Genomic DNA, 19769 nt, shown 5'->3' with positions numbered 1-19769 from the left:
GACAGCGTTGTGTAGAGCATTTTAATACTCATCAATCCCAGAAAGCAGTCGAACAGTCGATTAATCGCAGGAGATTTATTCAATGTTCTTCACCGAACAATGATGATTAATTATTGTGAATAAGGTCTCAAACACAACCGGAAAGGAACTCGGTAGAGCACATACCTCCGCCAAGGCCCAACAGTCCGTATCGCTTTCAATTCTAAACCACTTATAACAGCTTTACCATTATCTAAGATCAGCAGATCTAGGATCCACATCAAATTGATCTCACTCATAGATACCAGCCACCTAAATATGCCTGATCAAGATCCACACATTTCCCCTGAGAAATTAACTAAAATGTCAGAAGAAATGCCCTGCCTCGTGATGTTAAAGAAAGTGAGGAAAAAAATCCTGGGTTTGCACCAAAAGTTAATGGGGTCTATTCTGGGCCAAGACCCATCCACCAACCAAGTTTTGTGGAAATCTGTTCAGTAGTTTTTGAATAATCCTGCTGACAAACCAACAAACTGAAAACTTACCATGTCACATTTTTAAACTTAATAATCCTTGTGTGGTTTTATTCAATTTTTTATCTGCCGTTTTTTCTTGCTTTTCCTTTTCTGTGAAGCACTTTGCAACCTTGTTTACAAAGCTGCTGTATAAATCAAGTTTATTATAAATTATATTATATTAACTACTGTAGGCGGGACCGACCTGGGGTATTGGATTGGACTGAACCCCCATGCCTGCAACAACGCAACTGCTTTCTGGCAGGGACAGCGGGAGTCTTTCCTTCTATAAATATCGGAAATTCTTTTCATTTAACACCACATTACATAGAAAATGATTGTTTAGACAAACACATGTTCAATAACGATTAAAGTTATGTCCAGCTTCTGTTGTACTACGATTCCACTTTATACTGAAGTGTGCTAGAAATCTACAAACGGTTAGTCTACAAAGATGCACAGTGTCGACTAGACTAAGCTTTGATGGTTAACTAGTTGTTTATTCTGTGCAACCCCTCGAGCTGTAACTGATGAAGAACCACATCAAGATGCAAAAACTTGGCTCGTAATCACATCTCCTCAGTCCCAATAAACAAGAGCAACAGTTAATGCAGAACATGTGAGACGAAGTTGAAAGAGCTCCTTCACAAACTCACTGCCCTGTTTATATTATATAGTAAAGCTGCTCCAAACATCCAAGTCAGCTTCAATTTATTTCACAGTGAATGAGCTTTTAGCAGAAACGGAGCAATCGTTACATAACTAACCAGATGGGACGGGAACGGTTGAGTTTACAGTGCACCCACCTTTCCCACTCTCCAATGGGATGGGTCCTTGGGCAGAAAGAGCGAGCAAGCGACAGAAAGAAAGACACAGAGAGAGAGAGAGACTCTGTGGAGTCCCACCATCTTAGAGTAATTTACCCTGTCCATGTGCGAGTGAGTCATCGAGGGCTTGGCAGCCTCTGAACGTTCTATGGAAACTGTAATTCTGTAAAACACACTCACTCACTCTCTCACACACACACAGCACAGCAGCCTGCCAGAACCTTCGTTCTGTACCAAGTTCTGGTCCGCTGAAGTCCAAGACCAACTCTCTCATTACTCGTGCGCCAATAAACCCTACAGAAACGGCTCCACACAGCAGCCATCCAGCACATTTACAGGCCACATCTGTTTTCCATCGCTAAGTATTCTGTCAGGGGCGTAGAGAACAAATAGTCACCAGACCAACCAGCCATACTCTCACCGGGCCTTATAGCACCCACTGACATTACCTATAGGATATCTGTTCAGAGACACAACCGCTTACAGATTAACTTTAACTGTATCATAAATGTAACAAGTATGGGCAGAGTCATATTACTGACATATTACTCAACTACAAGTAAATGTAGTGGTAGTAAGAGTGGTAAGTGGAGTTACTTTTTAGCCGTTGATGCATTATCAATAGCAGGTGGTTTCCATTTCTCTAAATCTTCAGTCTAAATTTCTCCTGAGTCCTGCTCTGTTCTGCTCAGTGGTCATGGTCACTTCTCCAAACCTGTTCCTGCTGCAGAGTTTTGTGGTTTTTGTCCGTCTGTCAGGGTTTTCATGAGCCCACTGGGGTTGGATAGCCTTACTGGCTACAAAAATGCAGATGAAAGGTTTAGATATTAGTATTCAATTGTGATTTTAAAAGTAACTAAGTAGTAAAGTATAAGTAAAATTACAGACTTGGAAAAAACACAAAAAAGTGACTTATTACAGTAACTGAGTAGCTGCATTAGTTACTTCCACCCCTGGCTTTCTGCATTTAGTTTTTATGGTTTCTAGCTTATTTTCTTTTTGCTTTGTGTGTTATTTGGTTTTGTAAAGCACTTTGTTTAGAAAGGTGCTATATAAATAAAGTTTATAATTGTTTTTTTATTTTATATTATTGTTATTAATACCTTGACATTTTAAATGTACTATATCGGAAGGAAAAGGTAAATATATAAACAAATACAGTAAATAAATCAGTTCTCGAGCTGAGACTGAGTCGATCCACAGTAAATTTATCTGATATTGTTTTGATAATTTATCTTTAAAAAGCCACATATTCCCTGTCCTCAATTTCTCAAATGTGAAGCTGGATTTTTCAGTTTTATATCATTATGAAATTGAATCTCTTTGGGTTTTGGACTTTTTTGGACAAAGCAAATAATCTGAAGACACAACCTGGGGCTAAAGGACAATGTGATGCAATTCTTCATTATCTTCAAACATTTTAAGGGCAAAAAAATCAGGTAATTGAGAAAAAAAAACAAATCAGCGGATGAATTGTTCATGAGAGTAATCATCATCTGCAGCTGTAATCTGTTCATATTGACTTTTAGCTTCCTTCTGTGTCACAATATGGAACAAAACACACGCAATACAATTTTCATGCAATCACTTTCTAGCTTTCAGTATTTGTGGCTGAACAGCTGCTGTTGCTTTGTAAAGAAAAATTGCCAATGTATCTTTTTAACATGATACAGGTATAAATTATTTATGACTCTTTGTACTTTTAAAAAAAGTTATTCAATGTGGAGGAGCGTCTTCAGTGTCGGACAGGGCACTTCAGAGAGCGATCCAATTTACATCCCCGCTGGATCACACCCAGAATCACGGGCTCTTCTATGAGCTCTTATCTGCCCTGGCATGACTCAATGTGACAGACAATTGTCTGCTGTCACATAATACAAGCTGAGCTCATCGTAGGGGAACACAGGGTTTCCCCCCCGAGGCAGCCAGAAGAACAGAGCAGAATGTGATCAAACGGCATGAGAAAAGACGCACAGCGGCGCGATGAAATCTGCCGCTGGTGGTGGATGGTGGCGGATGGTGGCTTGCCGCTTGTTTTCTGGCCTCGGGGTGCAGGGCTCATGATGATACTGAGCTTGAATTTAATCCACAAAGTGCCGATTACCTGGAGAATTAATCTGAGAGTTTGTTTAATTTTGTCAAATTCTGCTCCAGATTCAAACGCGAGAAGGCTGCCAGTGTCGATGAGGCCAACGCGGCCGAGAAAGGAGCAGACATTTTGATTGATTTAATGACAGGAGAATGGGTGTAATTAACAACAGTAATGAAGGAGGCTCCAGGCTCCTGGTGTTGTGTATGCTGGCTCACTAGCATGACTACAAGGAATGAAGCCATTGTTAATTTAATTGCTTCTACCTGTGCCTTTCCTGATATGACAATGCTGTGAAAAAGCTCTATTGGTGCAATGATTATTGAAGCAGAAGGATGCAGTCAATTATGAATTAAGTGGTCAGACGCTGAGCTTTCATAAATGAGTGTTAAACCATTAAATACCTGTAAGTGTGTCCGCATTTGAACAAAGATATACCAGGATTATACGAAGCTTGCGATCTTAATTTTTCATCCCACTAATTACACTGACCTAATAACAGCACGTTATGGTCGTTAATTTTTTACTAAGTCTGCATAATCAGTCTTTTAGATGTTGGAAGCAGAGTGCACAGTATAATGTGCCATAGATTAGACTTGGATGTTATTTTCAAACATTAACACAATCTTTTTTTACTGTTTTCTTGTAGAGTTGAATCAAGAAATCAATTAAAGGAGACCTATCATTTTTTGGTTTCGTCCTTCTAAAAGGTCTTGAAAGTTAAAAAGGTCAACATCTGGACCAACAGAAGCTCCTCTCTCCCACAGAAAACACTGCTCCTGAAACGCCTCGCCCAGTAGTCCCGCCTTTAATTCCGTGACTTTGTGACATCACACAATGTCACAATGTCACACATTCATATAATTTATGCTTAGTGGCTAGTTTGGCACATACAAATTAATTTAGCACAGCTGTCCAGTTGTTGTTAGCGATGCTGGCTCGGGCGTGTGTGAGCAGACCAATCAGAGGAGACTGGCTATTCACGAGGAGGGGCCTTAAAGAGACAGGAGCTAAAACAGAGCGTTTCAGACAGAGGGGGAATGCAGAGCTGCTGCGCTGGACAGTATGAGAAAACTGATGTGTTTTTTGAGCATTAAAGCATGTAAACCTGTTCTAGTAGTAACCCAAAATAATATGTCCTTTAATCGTTCACTGTTTTAATAATAAATTATTGTTTTTAGTCGCTTTCTTGGAAAACTCCCAAATATTCTCTGGTTCAAGCTTCTGAAATGTGAAGATTTACTGCTTTTTTTTGTCTTTTCCGATAACAAATTCAACCTCTTTGGGTTTTGGACGGTTGGTGGCAATCTAAAGACGTCATCTTGGATTTTTAAAAATTGTGATGTGTGTTTTTTAATATTACCTGACATTTTATAGAGCAAGTGATTACTTGAAAAGATATTCTGCTCATTTATTAATAGTGAAAACAACAGTTCAGTACAGCCATGGGGTTTCCCTGCCATTAAATAGCTCAGGTGCAGCACCCAGACTGTCTTGGGAACCACCTAAGTGGATGAGTGTAATCATAATATGACTTTTTCCCAGATCTAGTGGTCGTAGTTAGTCCCCAGTGGACTTTTTTGGCATGTTTTATAATTTATTCAGCTTTTGGGGTGTTGTTTATTTATCTGCTGTAGCTTTTCCAATTTTATTTTGTACACAAATATAGTTATGGTCCAAAATGATGTGGAATTGCATATTTTTTTATTGGAAAAAGGTAAGAACGAAGTAACTGGGTGTGCATTACTTTGTTTGTTTGCTGGAGTTTCCAAAATATTTTTCACACTTCACTCTGTTGTTATGTGCATCAAACTGATTTCCTATTCAGTATAATGACAGCCCCTTGGCAGATCTGGTCTGAGAGTACACAGTCAGATGTATTTTCTCAAATCGCTTAGGGAAAAAGAAACACGGCATAATGATGTTCTGTTGCCACCAGACTAGTGAAAGAAAGCTTCACTTTAAGCAGCAACAGTGAAGGCATCTGAAAGGCTGAACTGGCCGATCAGAAGTGGAGTACAGGCTCCCTCTTGTCCATTTTAGGAAGAGACTTCCAAACATTTGATCTCAACATACTTACCATGAGCAGCTTGAATGAGTCCTCCTGTTATTCATAACAACGGCCAGTAATAGCATGAATGTTTAATGATTCACCTAAATGTGTATTGTGTTACGTATCTAAAGTTTCCCTCTGAATAAATATAGAAACTGTGACTAATGTTAGACCACAAGTTGTGACGTCATATTCTGAAACCTCTGCATCATGCGCTCCCCTTTTACTTCCCCTTTTTACTCACAAAGCACAGGTTGGCAACATAATAGGAGTCTGTTTATCATTTTGCATGCGTTGCCAGAGGTGACAGAAGTACTAACACTTGTACTTAAGTAAAAGTAGCAACGCCACAGCGTAGAAATGCCAAACTAACTTTTTTGTCCACCAGCCAACTGGCGTCTGAACGTCCACATTTTACCAGCCACTCAACAGATCACCACTGTTTTTTGGCCGGTGAGTGAAACAAATCTACCAGCCAACTGAATATTTTACCAGCATTTGGCTGGTGGCTGGTGCTAATTTTGAGTCCTGGTTACAAGTCCTGCATGTATTTTCTTTTATAAAAGGGTAACTCCACCAGTCTTACACATTAAAATGGGTTTACAGGTCTTGAGGAGTACTGCATATGTGAAAAAGTAGTATGAAGCCTTTGGTGGCTCCAGAGGAAGCTACATGAAATCTGATAAATTGCCTCCAGCGATGTGTAGCTACAAGAAGTGGTAGTAGGTAGCTACTACCACCGTTTGTGACTACTACTCTCAGAGTCGTCGGACAAAATGGAAACACTTTTGGCAGTTTTTTGGAGTCAGTTAATGATACATTTGACTGCCATTGTTTATGTTTATACAGATATTGGAATAATATTGTTATTGTAAATTATTTTGGCCATGATTATCGTGTATTGAAAATCTGATATTTTACATCCTCACGTATTTGTTGATTGTATTCTGCAGTTAGAAAATGTAAACGCTCAGGTAAAGTACTTGAGTTAATGTAGTTTTGCATGTGTCCTTAGTAGCATAAATGTCAGTGCTTACTGTGCAGCTCTGAAATGACAATAGAAATATGTGATGTGTTGCAGGATGCAAATGAAGTAAAAGGTCAGCACGCAGCTTTACATCTAAATGGGCCATCATGAGGATATGTTGCTCATGGGGACACAAACACTTCACAGGGAGTGGTGAGGGATGATATGCAACGCAAATGGATAAATGCTCTCCTACAGCACAACGGGGCCTGTTCTACGCAGGCTATACTGTACACAGTGGTAGAAAATATTACAAAACAAGGAAATGTGAATGTGCTGTGTGATAAGAGCACGTCCTGCTGTGTCCTCGGATAACTGTGAATGCCTCAAGTTGGCATCAAGACTGCACATCAGTCCGTGAACACAGTATAAGAACATGTTCAGTTCAGCACGAGATCTTTGAATTGTCCTCTCATTTCAGGTTGCAGGACATGTTCTGCCACGTTGTGTCTACAGCACCACTTTTACTTAATCTGTTTTTGAAAACAATGTTCCAACAGACAAATGCTTCGTCTACCTGCTGCCACACCCAAAACCACAGTGTGCCGACAGGTGGGGCCGACTCAGACCTGGTGAATCCCTGCTTTTATACATTCAAAGTAGATCTGATCTGGGCTTGGCTGTTTATTTTTCAACCTTGACAGTGTTTAAGATCATCCTCATCAGACAACCTTTGATGAAACGGAGATCAACATTTAGTATTTTACGATTATAAAAGGGGTGTTGGCTTTTGATTTCAGACACTGTGTGCAGCAGGTATACAAAGGTTTGTACACCACGGATTAGGGCTGGGACAGCTGGTCTTAAAATGATATTGGGATTTTTTTATATCTTAATATTCTCAAATCTCCTCAAAAGCATCTTACAAATGCTAGGACAAGATGAAAAAATCATATATTTTTTTTGTTTTTGTCCAAATATCTCGATATCTGGACTATATTGTAGGGATGACTATCGGTAGTTTCACAAAATAATCAGAATAATGATATAATACTGTGATAATATTGATTAATATCAGTATTGTTAACCAAAGCTGCTACCAATGATTATTATTATTGATTCACCACTCCATTATCAAATCATTAGGACCAATAAATATTTCTTATGTCCCAAGTTGATACAACTTGTTTTTTCCAGTCTTGTGTCAAAAACACAACAATATTTGGTTTAATATCATAGAACGCTACAAAAACAGCAAATATTTACATCTGAGAATCTGAAAGCAGTGGGTTTTTTTAATTTATTTTTGATTATCACAGTAATTGCTGATTAATTGTTTCAGCTCTACAGTTTGAAAATGAACACGTTTAAAAAAAACAAACAAAAAAAAACCAGACAAAGCCAACTGATCTTCCTGGGTGGAGCTTTAAGAAGAAGGAGTTCAAGAGCGACTCCTGCCAGTGACACTGATGAGCCAGTTCTCCCACACAGGCTCATGTTTCACAGCCAGCGGCACAGCTGGAGGTGAGACTGGGCACGAGACACCAGACAGACGCACTATTTCAGTATTAAGGAGAGATGACTAAACAAGGCCTCGACAAACCTGTGAACACAGTTCTGTAGCTCCTGCTGTTGCTCAGGGGCTCAAATCTTCTGTTTTCTGACCTGTTTTTTTTCCTCTCAAGAAGCGTACCTGGCTCCCAGCTTTGGGTTTAGACTTCCTTTTACAGCACCGCATTCCACCCACACCTGCTTTTGTCGACAGTTTTGAATTATTTACAAGTCAAATAGTGCTGTAGGGAGAATGGTTGGCTTTCTGGCCCAACAGCTTGAGGTTCTGCCTCAGGGGAGGGGGGGAGCATGTGTTTGTTGTAGTAGTTATGCATACAAAGATGTGTGTGTGTGTGTGTGTGTGTGTATGTGTGTGAGAAGAGAAGCAGTGTCATGCCTTTGGGCTGAACAGGTGTGTCCGGTCAACTGAACTGCAGTGACAGTTCCACCTGCTGCTGTACGTTCTGTCAAACTTTAGAGGGAACAACCGAAGACATTAACATAAAGTCAACATGTTGTGAGACGTGGCTGTCCGGCGTTTGTTGCGTCGCCGTCTGCTGCTGTCGCCACGTGAAGCTCAGCTCGGCTGCCCGTCAGTGTGTATTAATAAAACTGACTTCCCGTTACAGCGACTCCACAGTCAGCCCATTCCAGAGGCCATGAAAAACCTCTGAGTCACCACCCCGTCGCACGGCCCAGCCAAGACTCCCAGAGCGCCATGGCAACCAAACACCAAACACGCAGTGTAAAGTGTGGCAGATAAAGCCGGCCCGGGCCGGACTGAGTGATCCTTTTCCACCACACACGCGTCAAAGAGGATCCGCTTCCTTTTTAAAACAATACAGCTGAAGGAGCCGTTGCTACGTTTCTTGTCGAGGAGCCAGAGAATTACAAGAAGCACAGTAACAAAATTTAATAATACTTTTCTCTCAACATGTGGCCTTTTATCCAGAGTCAACATCCTCATCCACCTACAGTAAGAGCTAATCTACAAACCGTTAATGGATGAGCTTGGGACAAAGCTGACGCCACAATGAAGGTCAACATCTGTCTGCAGTGCACAATAAAGGCACAGTAGCTCTGAGTTTTTACATTTATATTCATCTTTCTACAAGCTGCAGTGACCCTCTGAGTTTTGCATACGTTCACATGGACATGCTTCACATTTCTGACAGTAATGTCAGCTCAGTGAAAAGACAGCACAATGGTGCTAATTGGGGGAAAGGACTCCCTGCAATGTGTGCTCCTATTGTCCTAAGGCTGTCATGATGGCAAGCTCAATAATACTTTCCATACCTCGGCAAAACAAAATGACAAAAATGTCATTTTTAATTTGAAAATGAAACTGTTTTGTTTATTTCATAGTTTCGTCCCTGTAAAAGGAGTACATGTAGTCTGACAAGTAAGTAAATGCACTGTGTGAGTATATCTAGAGGTTTAATTTTCTCATTTTTGCCAAGACGTTGACACATTCCTCGACAGCCACCTCTGGCTGAGCCCTACGGCAGCAGACTGATCTGCAGACATCCACCTGCGGAGCTGAAATCACAGCTGAGGATATCCACAAACTCAGACAGACTTCTGCTCATGCATCTTCTTAAAAAAAAGATGGTAGCAATGATATAAACACACACCATTACCTGCTGTTAACTCGCAGTGCACAATGCCTGGGGTCAGTCATTAAATACACACACCTTCAGTGCTAGGTGAGATCTCAGGGACTTTTATGCGACTTTACTCCGTTAAATATTAACTTTAACGATGCAATCAACTCCTGCTGGATATGACAAAGGTCTCATGTTTAAGAAATCAATGATTTTTCTTTGTTTATAATGAATAGATCTGATTTTTACAGTGTGTACAAACTCAACGTGTTTATCGATCGATGATCTGTGCTCGCCAAGTAAAACTTTCATTATCTGAGTGCTGCATCAGTTATCTCTCAGAGCTTTAAGCAGCCGAGTTGTGTCAAACACATGAATGAAAGACATCCAGTCATTAGGGCGGTGATAATTCTACCTTAACCGGTGAGGCTGTGTGTTAAAGGTGGAGCCCGTTTGGCTGAAGGTGTGTGATTTCCAACACCCCTGGGCTTAAAGTGACATAACTGTACTAGCAAACTGACGAGTCATACAAACTAAACCACCAGGAATGTCTTCTACAGTGTTAATGACAGGTATGGCTCAACAACTGCATTCCTGGTGGAAAATTAAGGTGTTGCACAGTCTCAGTGGTGCTGAACAACAGCAGGTGTGAACTGAAGGCATGGCAGCACAAAAGGTAAAATTACAGCATTCTGATCCGCATTTTCAGATGTTTTGACTGCAGCGCCGCCTTAAACACAGCTATGAGATCTCGGGAAACGCGTTAAGATTTTATGTCAATTGTTAACGCAAGAAAAAGCCTGCAGCGGCTGATGTGCCACAGCAAGTACGAAGAACATAACGTAATGTCACCATAAATCATGTCACATTATATTCTTAGCTCACCTGTGTCTCTTAACTACAAAAGAACTGAATCATCTTGAGCCAGAAATAATGTGAGAAGCATATCATTCTCATGCATCAGTGTCACAGGGGTATTCCCAGCTTACTGCGGGTTCACTTTCCAAAAATGCAGGGAATTCCCCCACAAAGGGACCAGACAGAGAAGAAATGTTGTGTCATCAATACTGCAACACAACTTGAAAGACGTGTGACTGGTTTATGGCTTCTGCCGACAGCCTGTTTTATTCTAATGTTTTATTCTGGTGCATTTAAAAGTGCATAAAGGGATGCACGAAATACTAACCAAAAAAAGCTCCATGTACTGTATGCTGCTTATAATAGAATATCAGTCGGATAACTCACGATTGAAATGTTTATTATAGCAGCAAAACATGGTTAGAGATTGGCGTCTTGGCTCCGACATCATAACTCCCCGCAGATATGTTTACATATGTTTACACACAGGGAGTGATAAGCAAAACATCTTGAACCCCCCAGTCGGAGCCTGCAGGTGGATGCTGAAAGAGCATGCAGCAATACTGACGCAGGGCAGCGCTGGCATTGACAGGCAGAGGGAGAGCTGGGAGATTTTTGCAGTTTAAATAGACCGCCAAATTGAGAGGGTGTGGTTAGATGACTGTGGGGAGTGGGGCCTGTCTTGTGTATAGCAGTGCAGCTCAAGCTGATAGAAGACATCTTTGTTGCCCACCAGGGTGGAAATTTGTTGTAATCTCACCAAATACAGTTTACAACAACATTAAAGAGACATTATAATAGTTAATATGTGTGTAGCCACACCCATTGTGTGACATCATCATTGTAACAAAGCCACTCCCTTTCAAGCTCCACCCCCACATGCTCCTCCTACCTGGCTTTAAGCTCCTTGTACTCCTCCCTGATCTTGCTCAGCTCCAGCTGCATCCGTGCTCGCTCCTTGGCCACCTGGTCCAGGGTCTTGCGGGCGTCAGCCAGCTCCGCCTCATACGCCGCCTTCATGCCGGACACGTCTCGGCTGGACGAGGACTCCGACTCAGTGATGCGCAGTCGCAGGCCGGCGTTCTCCATCTCCAGCGAGCGCACCTTGTCGATGTACACAGCCAGCCGGTCATTGAGGTTGCACAGGTCCTCCTTCTCCTGCAGCCTGGTGATGCGGGCCGGGGAGACGGCACCGCGGCTGATGCGTTTCTGGCCTGGGGTTTCCATGGTAATAATGGCTCAGCAAGAGGTGCAGAGGGGGTGAGTCACTGGCTGTGAGGGAGGAGGAGGGTGAGGGAAGAAGAGTTAATGAAAACCACAGTATCTGGGCAGCCTTCCCTGGAAACGCAGTGCAGCAAATCACGGGCAGAATCACACGTTAAACTTTAATAGAGTTTATAGTGAAGAAATGTTCCAGTCTTGCGTAACTCTGATCCTTGTCTGGGCAGCCCGCATTCTGTAATAGGCCTACTCACAGCTCTGCATGATAATGTAACCCAGGATCCTTTTTCCACAGTCAGTACTGCACTCTCTCAAACTTCATTTAATGACCGCCCTCGATTGTATTTGTATTGTGTGAATGTATGAAAGTAATGTGCAGGCGGAGCTCGTTCACAGGAATGTGATTCTGTTTTCGTGGTACTTGTTTTTTAAGACTCCAGATTTTTTGGATACCAAACCCCTTTTATTTTTTTATCAAAAAAAAAAAAGTGTTTCCTGCCCTTTTCCTGCTTTGAACGCTCCTGATAACGTCCCTCTTCCACACACACACACACACACACACACACTGTCATAACACATGCCTGGCTGTGTTCCCCTCCAGCTCCATTAAATTGTTGTCAGAGTAGTTAAGCCACTTTACGCAGTTCACTCCTGAGCAAACATATTTCCCACGAACATCAACCCCCACCTTCAGCTCACACACAAGGCCAATTAAACACTTGTATGATTACTCCTAAAATATGCCGCTGCAGCCAGGGTGACCAAAATAAATAAATCGTTTCCTTCCTTCTCGGTTTGCACAGAATTTTTTTTTTTTTTTTTTAGTAAAATTGAGGTTAACCACAAAGGAAGCTTGTAATTACTTCTTATAGTTTACCATGCTCATCAGCATGTTCTGCAGTGATCACTTCGCCCACAACCACCTGCACAAGCACCGATCACAATACCAAAGAGTTGACTCACAGTCCAAAAAAAATACTGCAGGATGCCCTGATAAGGACATACATCCACTTTGGGGCCATTTGAATGGGTGCTAACAGAGAAATGAATATAAGAGTACTGCAGTTAAGGCTTCAGTCACTGAAAATACAGCACAAACTTAGGTTTTTAGTTACATTTTAAAAAGGTATATTTAAAGATGATGGAGGGAAAAAAAGAAGAAAATCATTAACTGGCTATTCTTCCAACAAAACATGCAATAGGACCGTGTTTCTTCCCCATCAGAGAACAACATACTGCAATTATTGATGAGGCATTCAACAATACTAATAAATGCATCATTATTGTTATCATCAACTACAACTGAGGCCAAACAGTTGTGACTTAAGAACTGCTCTTTCTCCACAGCTGCTCCACTCACAACCCAACAACCCTTCCCCACTGAATGGCGGGAAAGCCTACTCCAGTTTGGCGCAGCGGTGGGCGGATGCACCAAAACTTTGCCATCCATCCCCTCACCGCCCATTACCAAAAGTGCGCGCAAGGACATGCACGCCCATGTGGGTGGGATGGCGCACACATGCATGCACATGATGTGTGCACACGCCCACAGGAGCAGACCCATACACTCACACAAGTACTCTCTGGGCTAACTCTGAATAAATGAAGCATCCATTTAAGCCCCCGAAATGTGCCGAGCATTAACAGGTGCTGTCTGGTGTCCTGCTCTTCAGTACGAGCGGGCAGGAAAATGAGATACAACTTTTAAAAGTTGCTGAAAGTTATTCAGCACCGCTCCCTAAATGAGACTGAAATTAACTTTGAGCTGACTGAACAAGTTAAACAATAGAACAATAGTCTGACCACATTATTTGCACAGCAGTGGCTCTGTCTGGCAGAGTAACAAACACAGAAAGTCTCACAGGGAGACAAAAATCTGAGCAAACTCTCTGAACCTTACCTCGCCTGTCTGAGAACCTCTCCACTGCAGCCTGCTGAAGGGACTAAAAGTGAGTGTGCAGGACCTTTCTAGAAGTTTATCTGCTGGTTGGAGTGTGTGTGTGTGCTGCTGTGAGTGTGTGTGCCGTACCCCAGAGGAGCGTAGAGAAGAGGATCCGTTGAATAATGCAGTCTTGCTCTCTGCTAGTGGGTGTGTGCGCCTTTGGCTCGTGCCCTGAACTGCTCTCGTAGCTGTCGCTCACTGCACATGTACCTACTGCTGAAGAGGGAGAGAGAGGGCGGGAGCACAAGAGAGGGAGGGTGGGGCGGTTGAGGAGGAGTCAGACCAGACAGACTGTGTGTGTCTGTGACTGTGTATTGACACACACACACACACACAGAGCAGCTGCTGAGCTTTATCTCTCCCTGCACTGGCCCTATCTTTCCCTTTCTCATTTCACTCAGACCGAGCTCTCGCAGACGGGCTGACCTCAGCGGCTGGTGCAAGTGGTCTGTCAATAAAACCCGGTGACAGTGATGACACTGAACAGCTCCCAGGTGGGTGAAAGTGTGTCAACGTGCGGATCTCACCCCGCTCCTCCCCGCTGCTACGAAGAATACATTCTTAACCCACTTTTCTGCTTGTAAATGGCCGTGACAGCAAATACATGGAAGATGAATTTCCGTTTCATAAAGCGAGAAGAAAATCCTCTCTGCTTCAGAGGGGGAACACAGATGACCTCGGCACACACAAACACTGCCTTCATCAAACAAGCTAAAGTACATAGAAATCCTTCATTACCTCGTAGGGAGGTCCTGGTGTTATCCATGGCAGAAAAATAACCTGTCAGTAAGCTCGCCCGATGAATCAGAGGAGGAAAAAGTCCACAAATCTTTTGCATTATATTCCCAGTGAAAGACAGAATAATTCCCACAAGACATCTTGACAGTCTAAAGGTCTGCACCAAGTTGATTCTGGTCTTATATTTATTTCCTCTGGGTGGAGTTAATGGATTCACAGGTCCAATCAAGTTCTGATGCAGGGGAAAAAGACGTTTTCTCCGTGTGTATGTGTCTCCTCACCATGGAAATGGAAGTTAGTCCATTCATGTGTGTGTGTGTCTGTGTATGTGCATGTGGTTAAACAAGGGGCAAGACAGCATCTCTGTTTTTGGGCATGGGGCAGGCCCAGTGGCTAAGGGAGTATTCCTGGCTGCAGTGTGGCCCTTCAGTGGAAAGGAGCCGTCAGTCTCTGAGTCACACGTCCCCTTTACAAACAGCTCTCTTGTTCTGCCCCCATCTCCTCTATACCTCTCTCTCTCTTATCCCTTCATCTCGAGTTCGCCAGCCCTTGTGTTTCCATGGAAGTCACACTAAGATGAGAACTAGGAAGCCCAAGCGTCTCTCAACAAGCTTTTCTACAACTCTGATCAAATCTTCTTTCCTTTCATGCGCCATCTCTGTGCACAAACAATTACATCACACAACTTCTTCGAAAAGGAAAGCAAAACATTTCAAACCTAAAGAACTTTGTACACAAACCACCAGAGCTACAATGATTAGTCAATTAATGAGTTGGTCGACTGGAAGAAAATTAGTTGCCAACTACTTTGACAATTGATTAAACCTGCGTCAGAGATTAGCTGGTTCCAGCTTCTTAAACGTCAGAATTTGCTGCTTCTCTCTTTGTCATCTATAATAGTTAATTAACTCTTTGGGTTTTGGACTGTTGTCAATTCGAAGGCGTCACTTTGGGTTTGATTAAACGATTAATCATGAAAATAATCTGAAGATTCATTGATAAATGAAAATAACCGGAAATTGTAGCCCTACAAACCATATAAGAAAAATCACAATCACCTTCATTAATCATTCGTTTTGGGAAAAAATGTTTAAAAAAAAACAACAGGTCAATGCAGTTTCCCAGAACTGCGACATATTCAAATGCTCGTTTTGGATGACCAACAATCCACAACCCAAAGATATTCACTTCACGATATTCAAATAGAGAAAAGCAGAGAAAATCTGAGGCCTGCACCAGCAAATGTCCGGATTGAAAAGTGAGTCAAACGAAAGACTAATCTATTAAAATAGTTGACGATTAATTGTCGAACGAATAATCAAATCACTTCTAACTTTTTATAGACTAATTTGCAAAGTGATGCACCGCCACCCGTTGGATCTCTGCTCTCTGTCAATCATTTGTTGGTTCCAGTTACTTAAATTTCAGGATTTGCTCCTTTTTTGTCATTGATGATAGTAAATGCAGAGTCTTTGGGTTTTAGATTGGTGGTTGGACAAAAGAATCAATTTGAAGACATCACTTAGGGCTCTGGGGCTTTGGCAGATTGATCGATAATGAAAGGCGCTTGTTGCAGCCCTATGTTTACACTGTACTGTACAGTAAAATGACTCTCCTACATACCATTGGTAGAACAACAACACAAAAAACGTTTTTGAAATAGATCCAAAACTACAAGTTAATGATTGTTTAACATCACATAGATGTTTTAAATGATGAGACGTAGCAATTTCAACAGGTCAACTATTATTTTTCAACTTCCATCCACATCTGTCTGGCACATAGTTGCTGTCTGAATCCCAGATGCACTCATCAACTGCACAGACAGGAACAGGCATGACAGATTGTGATGCAACTCACCAGACAAGACAAGTACTGAACAATATGTTGGCAGTCAGTTTTTTTCCTGTCCCTGCCTCGCTCCTCGTCTTTCTCCCTCTCTCTTTCTGCCCTCACGGCATTCCAAGCGGGCAGCAGAAAAACAAGGCGTGCCCGTTGTGCAATCTGAGGGTTTTATTTCTCCATCAGGAGCTCCTGACTCGCGGATTTCCTGGGAAAAACACAGCAATGACGAAGACGAATTTCAGCATGTGAGCGTTTCACTTGGGAAGGAAGTTTTCTAGCTAAGAAGGCCACTATAAACACTTTGAAACAGCTCGCACATGCTCTGTTGTTCGTACCAGTCTTCTGTTTTTTCATCCCTCATCACCTTTCCTCCATTTCCTGCACACAGACGTACAGTACTGCTCACGTCCTGACTCATTTTCAGATAACCGGGCAAAGCAGCAATGATTAATTTGTATAATTTAAGCATTAATCTTTCATTTGACAAACCACCAGAGTCACTTCCTCTGAAACACGTTAGCTGTCCTTGAGCGAGCATCTGCGCTTGCTTTGTACCTGATCAGCAGCTTTAATTCTAAAGCAGTCTCTCACTGTGTTATCTCTGCTATTCAAGAGACCATTGTTCACACATGTGCATTAATCATTATTAAAAAAAGACTGTTACCATATCTCTGTCCAGTGCACAAGAGCCTGCAATGCTTTAAAGGATATCAACTACAAATAATTCTTCCTTCTGTTCATTTCTGCTCCAATAAAACTGTACGAACTGTAATGTCAAAGAATTGCTGCTTTGTGAGCCTTTGTTTTGCATATTATGCTAATTATTCTTGACACGATCACAGCAGCCTTCAGTCTCATGTAAATTCATTTCATAATCGTTCATAATGTGCAGGAAGTGTGGGATAAATATTGCTGGGACGAGCAGCGCGATGCGTTATCTTTGATGAGAGACTTTTCTTTTCTTGGGTGGGTCTAAACAAATAGAAACCATGATGGAGGAAGGATCAGAGGGCTGAGTCATTACTTCAATGAGGAAGTAACTGTCCTGAGGGGAAACTGAGGAAGCTGGGGAAGCTGTAGAAGGGACAGAATACCAGGCTGAATAACCCTCAACTACTGTGGGTGTGTTTCAGTAGCGAACAATCTCACCTCTGGAGCAACATCTGTCTCTACCAGCTGGTCTGTCAGCGTCTCATCCACTCTGTATTTCCACTTGACTCAAAGTAAAAATACTGAGTGAAAGTGTCCAATTTACATCAGCACTTAAGTACAACTCTGAAGTACTTGCACTTCAGTAAAATATTTTAATTTTATGCTACTTTGTACTACTACTCCACTACAGCTCGGGGATAAAATACAGCACTTCTCACTCCACTACATTTATTTGTTTGAAAACATTTAGTTGAAGAAAATGTGTTTTGTCTGAAGGTGACATGTTGAGTTAAAGGAGGAGATCTTTGTCATACTGCTGCGTGTATTTATTTGTGGATTATATTCTGTATCATTAACTAGAATGTGCACTAGTTTAATCGAGTAAAAAGTGCTATGTTTACCTTTTGGAGAAGCAGAACATGAAAATACTAATTAGATAACACTTGATCGATCCCTTGACGAGGAAATTTACTTGTTACAGAGGGAAAAAGTGACTGAATGAGAGATAAAAACAAAACAAGACCAAGCAAGCTGAAAATAGAGTGATAGATATGTAAAGCAAAAATAACAGTCTACACACTCCATTGACCCTTTCATCAATTCAGTGCTGTATAAAGTACCCAAGTAAAGAATATAATTAAAAAAGTGGTAAAGGTAAAAGTGGAAGTCATCCATGCAACTGAGTAAAAGTCTTAAAACAGGGGTCGACTGATATTGGCTTTTTAAAGGCCGACAACGACACCAATTATTAGAAATCAAGGAGACTGAAACTGATATTTGGGACCGATATTCACTTGCAGTAAAAATAAAAAGTGCAATTTACTCAGGTACAGTTTTGAGGTACTTTACTTGATTTTCTGCTAATTTAGTTTTCCTCTCCACTACATTGATTTGATGTAGTTACTAGTTTATTCAGTGTTTAAAGGCTAATAATTGTGAAGAGACGATGCTGCATCAGAACCAAAGTAGCAGATTTGTTAAATGTGTTTATTTTATCTGCAATCTGACAAAAAAAAATCACAGATAATCGGAAAAATGATGAATATCGGCCCAATAATCGTCCGGGGCCAATAATCATTGTACCCCTAGTCATAAAGTATCTGATATTAACTGTACTTAAGTATCAAAAGTACAAGTAAAAGTAAATTAAACATATATTTACACGTCTGTATACACTACTGGATACCAGAGGTAGACCGATTTTCAACTTTTTATTATAATTATATTCTAAATTAAGTGTTTTTGAGATTACTGGACTGTTTTTTATTCATCCGATTGCTGATGAAATAAATAATGATACCTGAAATCAGAAAGCAACTACTGACTATAGTTATCAAATAAATGTGGAGGAGAAAAAGCATATTTGCCTTGAAAATGTAGTGAAGTTGAAGTATGAAGTAGAAGAAAATTGAAATACTCAAGTAAACTGTAATAAAATGTAATATACTTAGTAAAATAGTATGAAAATATAAATAATAGCACAGAGACATTGGATTGCAGAAGTTAGTTGCACAGTGTAAATATGAAGGATATACTGCATGTGTATGTTGTCTTTACATAAGGATATGAATACATGTAAAGTTTAAGTACTTAAGTAAATCTACTTAGTTACTCAGCACCACTGGCTGCTGTCCCTACCACACCGGGTCCCTCCCCTTCCCTCCCTCCTCATGAGTGATGCTGCAGCGGCCACACTGCGCCTCTCTGGCGCCCCCTGTCTGCACTGCGGCCTGTTTGTCAAGTCATCACAGGCACAGAGAAGAAACGACGCGCCCTCCACTGGCCGACGGACTGAATGAAAAACTTGTGCGTGATATCTCTCCACCTGGGTCACCGAGTTCACTTCCTCAGCTTCTCCACTCTGACGAAAACACAGGGACCCGAAACACAACACGAAGCCTGGAGAAGATTATTAAACTGCGACATCAACAGTGTGATGGTCTCACCTTCTCTCTCTGCTGAAGGAGTGAAGCTTTTTCTCTTCTTCCCGCAGTCGTTTGAAACATGTCCCCCTTTTCTTTCCACGGTCACTATTGACCTTTGGAGAAGTCGACAGTCCAGTTAATCATGATATGATCCACTGGGCAGCTTTTTCTTTGAGCAAATCGGTGAAGGAGAACTCCTCTGAGCCGAGCCAGCAGCCGCCGACAGCCACCTGCAAATCAACACACTTGATTAGGCTGCCAATCTCTGCTAATTACAATGCAGCCTATAGGCGCCACCTGGCGACCATCATTAACGCTTTGGTCGGTGCTGGGATGATTTTTTGAGCTGGTGAGGATTCAGGTGGACTTTACAGAAGATAAATTATATATATATATAAGTAATCTCAAGGCGACAGAAATCTGAACACATTGGTCACTGATCACAAGTCAGATACCTGTTATCATCAATACACTTTAAATGAATGCACAAACAGTGGTATTCA

General features: G+C 41.6%; 1 protein-coding gene across 7 annotated transcripts in view; it reads right to left on the bottom strand.

Annotated features, from left to right (window-relative positions):
* The window catches only part of LOC311259931 (lamin-A-like), a 43746-nt gene extending 24253 nt beyond the window's left edge, over positions 1 to 19493 (bottom strand). The window contains exons 1-4 of one of the 7 annotated variants that reach the window (XM_084357350.1): positions 19288 to 19493; positions 16205 to 16394; positions 13694 to 13822; positions 11336 to 11715 (exon numbers count right to left, since the gene is read on the bottom strand). In XM_084357350.1, coding sequence (XP_084213476.1) covers positions 11336 to 11670 — 335 coding nt within the window. In that variant the 5' untranslated portion in view covers positions 11671 to 11715; positions 13694 to 13822; positions 16205 to 16394; positions 19288 to 19493. The other 6 variants (XM_084357352.1, XM_084357354.1, XM_084357351.1 and 3 more) reach the window with 6 other exon arrangements.
* Positions 19494 to 19769: the final 276 nt, after the last annotated feature.

This window comes from Pagrus pagrus (genome assembly GCF_965226575.1).
Source record: "Pagrus pagrus genome assembly, chromosome: 7".
Taxonomy (NCBI): Eukaryota; Metazoa; Chordata; class Actinopteri; order Spariformes; family Sparidae; genus Pagrus; species Pagrus pagrus.
The sequence above is the reverse complement of the archived record's forward strand: the minus strand, read 5'-3'. Positions and strand labels throughout refer to the sequence as shown.